This window comes from Spermophilus citellus (genome assembly GCF_964194105.1).
Source record: "Spermophilus citellus genome assembly, chromosome: 18".
Classification (NCBI taxonomy): Eukaryota; Metazoa; Chordata; class Mammalia; order Rodentia; family Sciuridae; genus Spermophilus; species Spermophilus citellus.
The window spans coordinates 51,425,796-51,435,414 of record NC_138200.1 but is presented as its reverse complement, the minus strand read 5'-3'; the positions used below and the strand labels follow the sequence as shown (position 1 = coordinate 51,435,414).

General features: G+C 37.3%; 1 protein-coding gene across 1 annotated transcript in view; it reads left to right on the top strand.

The window, feature by feature from the left end:
• Nucleotides 1–5,071: 5,071 nt before the first annotated feature.
• TERB1 (telomere repeat binding bouquet formation protein 1) overlaps nucleotides 5,072–9,619 on the top strand; it is a gene marked incomplete at both ends in the record, with an annotated part of 44,204 nt that continues 39,656 nt past the window's right edge. Inside the window, one exon of the mRNA XM_081274643.1 lies at nucleotides 5,072–5,102. Within this exon, the coding sequence (XP_081130769.1) occupies nucleotides 5,072–5,102 (31 nt within the window). The remainder of the gene's footprint in view (nucleotides 5,103–9,619) is intronic.

Below are 9,619 nucleotides of genomic sequence, written 5' to 3'. Positions count from 1 at the left end.
ATTCTTTGAGGTGGGAAGAGGAAGCAATCATTTCCTCAGAGAATAAAAGCTATTTCTAATTGAGTTCATTAATACTGGCTTGCTGTTTCAGGGATACCTATGATAAGTAACCCTAAGTTTTTTAGAAATAAAATATTTTTTCTTAATATTGAACAGATTTTAGCTATGGACATTTTAGGACCACTGTTATTTGTTTAAGTGAATAAAATTTAGAAATGTTTCAGGATGTGTAGTTTTAGCAGAAAACAAAACCTTCCCCCTATAAGTATATGAGTCATCATAACTAATTTAGGTTTTGCCACCTATACCTCCTTGAAATTTTAGAGTTGGTCCATCCACACCACATAAAATCTTTTTTTTTTATCATTTACTAGATTTCTTTATTCTTGAGAAATGAAATTCTCTTAAAATAAGCCATGCTAGTTGGTTTTTCCATAATATGCAGCTTGACCTCATTTCCAACAGACATAAGGAACACTTTTCCAGAAAGAAATCAACAAAATTCACAATCATATTTAAAAAGTATCACATCTCTTTCAGTAAATGATAATCCTAGCAGATGACACATGTCAGAATATAGATTATTTGAACAACACAATTAATAAGCTTGATCTAAATGATACACATGGAATCCTGAATTCAACACTTTAAGGAACCATGGAATAATTATAAAAGGTAACCACATATAAGACTACAAAGCAAACTTTTGTTAAAAAAAAAAAAAAGGTGTTCTTCAAACAATATTCTGTGACTAAAATGCAATGTGTAAAAATCTTAAATTTCATTTTGAAGAATACTACAGTGAGAATGGGAGTCGTTTAGATGGACCTAACGGTGAACTGAAAATCCAGAAGGGAGAGCAAGGCCGAGTTTCCGACTTACAACTGAAGGGTGTGTTATGATTCAATATCTCAAGGCCCCCAAACTGCCTGCAAATTAGTTTCTGAGGCCAGTGTCCCTAAACAAGAACTTGTGTTAGATGAGGTGCGGGGGGTGGGGGTGGGGTTCGTTTTTCTTGGATCCTAATGGATCATGCATGCCCTTGCTTGGCTGTTCTTCATCTTATGGGTTGCCTTTCCCACAGCAGGCAGGCACTGACCCTTCACAGTAACTCACTTCCCTCCCCGACGCTCCTGTGATGTGGATTTTATTGTAGAGGCATGGAGCAGGACCATTAGATAAGTAGAGGCCTTAACTCTAATTGGAGACCCAAGAGTCCTGATCTTTTGGTCTAGACGGAGGGAAGTACACCAGGCCTGAACTGAGGCTGAGGCCCGACTGGGCGGCTGTGTGGCAGGACTGTCCCTCCACGAAAAAACAAAACAAAACAAACAACAACAACAACAAAAAAAAACCCCAGTACTAGGGAAATAAACGCAGAACACTGGCTGTGGGGCAGGCTGGGAAGATCTGGGTTGAGGCCTGTGCATGCGCAATACTTGCCTGCGTGCCCAGGGATGGCCCAGGCATGGCCCAGGCCTCATCAATCCAAGCCCACTCTTTTGTGGGGCAAACGCCCTTCCGGATAAAGGAAACCATAAAACCTGGAGGCGGTGAGATTAAGGGACAGGGCATCCTCCCTAATTGTGATTTTCCTCCATCCAAAATCTTGATGACCACACATTGGTTCCTCCTGTTCTTAAGAACGTCGGGGACTAGGGGAGGCAAGGCTCCGCGAGAGGATAGGTGTTCCTGCCGGAAGTCCCGCCAGCGGAAGTGAATCTGGCCCTTGAGCGGGAAACTCAGTCAAGGCAGCGCTTAGAAGAGCTCAAGGCATCCTATGCTCTTCAAACTGAGGGTAAAGCCCGCGGACTGCGCTCCCACGCGTTGGGGTCGTTTTATTCCAGCCTGGGGTCCCGTCCATTACCTCCTGTGGAAGACTGGCTGCCCAGTTCTGCCCTCAGTGTGCCTGGGATGCTACACTCCCCCGAGGGTCTTTACTTACCGGCCCTCCTCGAGGCGTTGAGCTGAGGCGGCGCCTTCTAGAGCAGGCACTCAGACCCTTCTGCAGCCCCCGCAGCTCCTGGTGGGAGAGATCCTTGCCTAGTTTCCCTTAGGCGTCTGTGCACAGCAGCGCCAGGTGCCTCCCAGGTGGTAGTGGCTGGTGAGATAGCGGCTCAGACCCAGGGCGAGGCCGCGTGCCCGAGGCCGTAGCGGCGCCGACGGTAGGTGGGCAGGGTGCTCGGCTAGGCCGCCCTCTGACTGCGCTTGCTCTCTACCAGGAACCTGGTGGAGAAGAACCCTGGGGACCGCCTGTGGTCTTCAGAAGGAGCCCTCGGCTCCTCAGGTGAGCCAGGCCGCGGTATCATTGAATGGCATTTGAAGAAGCAGGGTGGTTAGGATCCCCTTCTGAAAAGATTCCCGGTGTTAGCTGGGTGAAGCGGCGAGGGGTCGTGCAACCATCTACCGTTAATAATGTGGAGCCAATTGATCCCTAAGCGCGCTTCCTGGGACCTGAACGATTGTTATTTCACAAACCATTTGAACTGTTCTAACAGAAAATTCCTATTTCATGTTGCATGTTTGCCCTTCCTCCTAGCCTCTCCATTAAGAGGTCATTTTCCGCCAGGTGTGAGTCAAAGCTAAGTAGCCACTGTTAATGATGGCAATTAGTGGCAGGATTTTCAGCCCTCTCTGCCAGCCTTATGCGCGGAAAAATGTCATTTTTCTTTTCTGATAATTTGGGATAATACGTAAGTTCCAAAAAAGTTTTTGATCTAACATTTTTTAAGTTAGGTGAAAGGGGCTGGACATGGGTGTAACTCCATGGTAGATCACCCTGGATTCAATAACGTTGTGGGCGGGGGAGAGTGTGAGAGGGGGCCCTAGGTTAGACTAATTAAAATGAGGAAATAGTTCTTAAGCTCCCCCACAAAATAAAAACATCATTATATGATACAGTTGTCCATTTATAACAGTTTTTAAAATCTTTTTTCCAAATGTTAGCCAGTTTGCTCAATGGTAAAAAATCTATATGAGAGTCAGTCTAATAGAGGATAAAATCTACTGGCTTCAGATCTTCTTGATTCCCATTCCAACCCCTAGCTGTTTGAACTTGGGCAAATCATTTAACCTTTTGTCATCTATCTTCATCAATATGGCACCTTCATAAAAATTTTTGCAAAGACTAATAATATAATTAATGTAGTGTAAAGAACCTAGAGCCTGGCCTACAGTAGATATGTACTGAATATTATAAGCCATTATATTATAAATAAGAAGAAAAATAGGAAATAGTAGAATAAAATAAAATAGAACCACCCTAAGACAACTGTTAATATATTTCTGTCTGTTTATTCAATCTTATTTTGCCTTTTATACCATAATTTTTAAGTGTTTTTTGTTCTTGTTAACTTTGTAACATAAGTGTTTTTCCTAGCTATTAGAATTTTCTAGTAAATGTCAATGTCTCATCCTGAAGATGTACTAGTGTAATAATCATTTTTTTTTTTTAGTTGTAGATGGACACATTTGTTTGTTTATTTATTTAGATGTATTGTTGAGGATCAAATCAGTGCCTCTCACATGCTGGGCAAGCACTCTACTGCTGAACACACACCATTTCTTTTTTAATGTGATAAGAAGTTAGAAATAGCAAAACTAGTATAAATTTTACATTAGTTTATAAAAGATTCTCACTTAAACTTTTTTTTTTTTTGCTTAGGAATTTTATTTTCATTTTGAGAGTAAGAATGAAAAATTAAAAGGATAATTGGGTATCTTTCTTTGACAACATATTGGAGTAAACAAGAATTTGAATTCCATAAGTCCTGATTTGTTGTTTTAAATTAATTGAACTCTGTTTTTGAAATAATTAATTTAGCATTCTAAAGTAGAACATGTAAAATGCCATATCAGAGTTGCTAATTATTTTAAAACTTCTTCCTGGGTACACACCTGTAATCCCAGTGACTTCAGAGCCTGAGGCTGGAGGATTGAAAGCTTGAGGCCAGCCTCAGCAATTTATCGAGACCCTGTCTAAATAGATAGATAGATAGACAGATAGATAGATAGATAGATAGACCCTCAGACCTGGGATGTAGCTCATGGTAAAATATCCCTAGGTTTGATCCCTGGTTCCAAAATAAATAAATTAATTAAATAAAAAATTCTTCTAACAAATGATATATACAAAATTTAAGCATAGTGGTAGAATACCATGCTGAAAATACATGTGTTGTTGGAAAAAATGTTTAGTATTTTTTCTTTTCTTATTTCCAGGGACTGAACCCAGGAGTACTTAACCACTGAGCCACATCCCCGGTATTGCCCCTCTTTTTTTTTTATTTTTTTTATTTTGAGTCAGTATCTTGCTAAGTTTGCTTAGGACCTCGATAAATTGCTGAGGCTGTCCTTGAACTTGTGATCCTCCTTTCTCAGCCTCCTGAGTCCCTGGGATTACAGGCGTGTGCCATCATTTCCAGTGAAAAAATGTTTTTTAAAAAAATATATATATATATTTAGTTGTAGATGGTCACAATACCTTTATTTTGTTTATTTTTATGTGGTGCTGAGGTTCGAACCCAGTGCCTCACATGTGCGAGGCAAGGACTCCACTCCTGAGCCACAACCCCAGCCATGAAAAAATGTTTTATATTATTAAACTTAGCTTGTGAAGAAAAATGGAGATCTAAAGAGAGTATCCTGGATCTGTGTTTTAAACCTCTGATTCCTGGAAGGATTTTCAACTGAAACTGGGATGGAGATTTACAGGAAAGAAAATAAGGAAATAGGACCCAAGGAGGACTAGTTAGGTTTAATCAGTCAGTCATTTGTTTAATAAAATTTGGTGGGTGCCTATGGTGCTTCAGAACACTAGATGTATTTATGTATGTTTTCAAATTTAATTCTAGTAACAACTCCAAACTGAATCTCAGAGAATTTAAGCAATGTGCCCAGTATCATACATCTATTAAATTGAAGATTAAATCCCTGGTTTTCTGGCTTCACAAAAACTGTTTTTGCCTACTTCCTTTCCATTTATATTTCCAGCATTCTTTAAAATGGATTTAAATTGAGAAAATTCCTCTACCTTACAGATGTAATATAAGGAAAAAGAATACAGACAAACATGGAAAGTGAGGATACAAAGAAAATACAAGGTGAGAAATTCATGAATCATATCTGCAGTCAGTTCTATAATATATTTGTGGGATATACTTCAGATTATCTGACTGGATCCAGGAAATGAGTCATTTAGCAATTTACAGAAATATTGAGCACCTTCTCTGGTTCTCACATTATTCCTGCCTTCAGGAAACTGACAATGGAGAATAATGTTCTGAATGCTGAATGATAGTTGATTTAATGATAGTATATAAAAGTATATACTTTAACAGTGGGAACCTGAGAGGACCACTGTTAAAGTATGCCTGGAGGTATAGATGTCAGTATTATTCTTGGAAAGATAGAAACAGAATCCCTAGACATGGAGGAGGTCAACCACAGAGGAAATAATAATAATAAAGTATGGGGAATAACATTCCCTAATGCATGCCATCCCATGGTTTTAGCTGAAGAAAAGGACCCTCAGAAAAGACAGAGACATTTCAGAAAGGGGGAAAGAAAGAGTCAAGAATTTGATGTCTTGAAAGTCAGTCTTAGGAGAATGCTTCATGAAAAAGATTGCTTAAGAGCATTAGTGTCAGATGTCACAGATGAGAACTGAATTATCCCCTGGATTTTGAATTTAGGATGTTGTTAGTTTTATTAACAATACATTTGACAAAGTTCAGTATGTTTAGAATATATATATTAGAGTGGAGTATATTTAGGTCTGTGTGGGAAATGAAGATGTTAAGACAGTATTGAATAGCTTATTCTTTTTAAAAACTTAAGATATATAGTAGTAGTTGGAGGTTAAAATGTCAAGGGAGTCTCTCTTTTTTTTTTTTTTTTTTTTGTTAGTGTTGGGAGGGATAGAAACCAGGACCTTGTGTTTGCTAGGTAAATGCTATACCGCTGAGCTGTACTCCCCAAACTCCTTTGTGTGTGTGTGTGTGTGTGTGTGAGAGAGAGAGAGAGAGTGTGTGAGAGAGAGAGAGAGATGCTGTATTGCCAAGACAGGCCTCAAACTTCTGGACTCAAGGGATCCTCCTGACTCACCCTCCCAAGGAAGTGGGATTATATACTTGTACCACAGTGCCAAGCTTATCAAGGAAGTCTTACCAGGTCGTAGAGACGAAGAATTATTGAAGAGAGAATGGAGATTCCAGAGAAAAAGAAATCTGGAGAGATAGGAGTTAATTGTTGGCAATGCCTTTCTCAGACTACCTATCAAACTTCATTTGTCAACACTTCAATCTCAGTTCCATATCTCACTCTTTCATTTTATGACTTAACTTGGTTGCCCCCAGAAGTAGACCTTTTAGATAAGGATTTGAGTGTAAGTACTTTTTTTGAAAAAAGAATCTCAGGAAACACTGGCTGCAAAATGAGATAGAAAAGGGAAGGCAGACAGAAGAGTACATTATCATGGGTTCTAGAGCAAAACTCCACTAGGAAATTCTACGAGTTGTGTGCCTAACTCATCCCAGCCAAAGGGTGAAGGTATTTATCCATCAGTTCCCATTGGTCATTCATTTATTAACATTGTGAATTGTATCTAATTGTGATTTTGGTTTGCATTTCCCTAATAGTTAACAATGTTGGGTGTCTTTCTTCTTACTTATTATTAACTTATATTTGGAGAAATGTATTTTCAAATCCTTCACACACTTTTAAATTGCCTTTTTGTTATTGAATTTTTAAGAGTTCTCTATATATTTTGAACATACGCCTTTTATTGGGTATCTGATTGGGAGGTCTCTTCTTCCAGACTGGATTATCTGTTCACATTCTGGATGGTATCTTTTGAAGCTCAAAAGTTTTCCATTTTTTATCAAATTTTCTTTTATTACTTGTGCTTTTGGTATTATATGCGCTTCAGTTTTTGTTTGCTTGTTTTCTTCAGGAATTATTGAAGAAACTTGGTTGCTCAGCCTAGAGAAGATAAATCCAAAATTAAACATGATAGATATAGATGTCATATTAGTTGCTTTTACTGGGAAGGGAAGGCATATGATAGGAGATTTTAAAATGAGATGGAAGTATGAAAGAGAGTGGAGGAGTACATAAGAAAGTTGTTTCTCGCACCCCACCTTGTGTCTAGACTTGAAATTCACGAGTCCCATCAACACGTTGTTGATGTAACTTATTGATATCCATAAAAACTTACCATCGTGTAGTTTTTGTTAATATATAAAATGATCATTAAATACTTTCCGTTCCCACAAGAAAACTTGGTGATAGACTTCGTATTGTGTTTTTCTTTGATGGCACTAGGGACTTTTCCACTGAGCTACACTCACAGCCCTTTTTATATTTTATTTTGAGACAAGTTGCCCAGGATGCTCTAAGCTTTCAGTCCTATTGTCACAACCTCCTAAATTACTGGATTATAGGCATGTGCCAGCCCACCCAGCTTGTGCTATGGTTTTTTCACTAACAAACTAGTGACAAATTATTCCATTGAAACAAATTGCCAGCTGGATTTCTTTCAAGAGGAAGACTAAATATTGATTGATAATAGGAATTAGTTAATTTTTAGTGTGTTTCTCTGTATTTTTATGTTCTCCCTTCATTCTATGTCTTTCAGAACTTTGTTAATTCAGGAATTATGCCAGAGCCTATATATAATTCTATTTAAATCCTTAAAGAGAAGAAATTGTTTAAGGACTATAGTATTATTTGCTGTTTAGTTATAATAAAGTGTACACATTGATTAGTTTTGACACATGTATAACCATGCAAACATCATCATATTCAAGATGGTGAATGTATCCTCCAATGAGCTTTAGTAATCCCTCCCTATGTCCCTTCTCAGGCTCTCTTTTCCCAAGCAACTACCAGTCTGTTTTCTGTTACTTTATATGAGTTTGTACTTTTTCAATACATGGAATCATATAATGTGTTTTTTCTCTCAGCATAATTATTTTGAGGTTCATCCTTATTTCATATTAACAGTAGTTAATTCCATTGTGTGGTTATACCATGACTTGTTTATCCATTCATCTGCTGATAGATATTCTAGTTGATCTGTTTTTTTTTTTTTTTTTTTGGCTATTACATATAATGGTGCCATGAGATTTGTATGGACATATATCTCCTTTTTTAAAGTATGTATGTATGTTTGTTTGTTTGTTTAATTATTTATTTATTGGTACTTGTAATTGAACCCAGGCATACTTTAACACTGAGCTACATCCCCAGCCATTTTTATTTTTTTATTTTGTAAGAGGTTGTCACTCAGTTTATTAGGGCCTTGCTAAGTTGCTGAGGTTGGCCTCCAACTTTGTAATCTTCCTGTCTCAGACTCCATAGTCACTGGGATTGTATGCCACCATGCCTGGCTATATCTCCTTTTTTGGGAGATATACCTTTTATTTCTTTTTTTTTTTTAACTGATGGCACTAGCTAGACTCTAGTATGATGCTAAAACTAGACAAATCTGTCTTGTTCTTGGTCTTAGATAGTATTCCCTGTTAAGTATGATGCTAGGATTTTGTTTCATTTTGAATTCATAGGAAGTTCCCTTCTATTCCAAGATTGCTGACAGTTTTTTTTAATCAAAAATGAATGTTGGATTTTATCAAATGTTATTATACATCTATTGAGATGACCAAAAGGTTTTTATTATATTGTTTGATTTTTTTTTTTCAAATCTTAAATCAACACTCCATCTGGGATAAGCCCACTTGGTCATGCTGGATTTAGTTTGCTAAAATTGTTTAGACTTTTTGCATATATGCTCATGAGGGATATTGGGCTGTAGTTCTCTTTCTAGTGGTTTTGGTATAAGGGTAATGCCAGTTTCAAAGAATAAATTGAGAAGTATTCCTTCTCTCAAACTTTTGAAAAAGCTTGTATAGAATTGGTATTATTTCTTCCTTAAATGTTTGGTGGAATTTACAAATGAAACCATCTGAACCTGGTGTTTTCTTTATGAAAAGGTTTTAAACTATGATTTCAGCTTTCATAGATGTAGGCCTATTCGGGTTATCTGTTTTCTCTTGAGTGAGTTTTGGTGATTTTATATCTTTTAAGCAATTTGTGTATTTCACTTTTTAAGCAATTTGTGTATTTCACCTAAGTCATGGACTGTATAGATATGAAATTAAACATAATACTCTCTACTCCCTTATTATCTTTGGAATATCTATAGAATCTATGGTAAAGCCATCTCTTTCATTGTTTTTTTTTTTTTTTGGTTCAACAAGATTTATTTTTTGAATTTGTTCTTTTTTTTACATGACAGTAGAGTATATTTTGACATACATACATGGAGTATAACTTATTCTAATTAGGATCTCATTCTAGTGGTTGTAGGTGATGTGGAGTTTCACTATCATGTATTCATATATAAACATAAGAAAATTATGTCCAATTCATTCTATTGTTTTTCCTCTTCCCATCCTCCTGCCCTTCCCTTCACTCTTCTTTGTCTAATTCAATGAACTTCTATTCTTTCCTCCACCTACTTTATTGTGTGTTAGCATCCACATATCAAAGAGAACATTTGGCATGTGTTTTTTTGGGACTGGCTTATTTCACTCAGCATGTTTCCAGTTTACCCAGTACT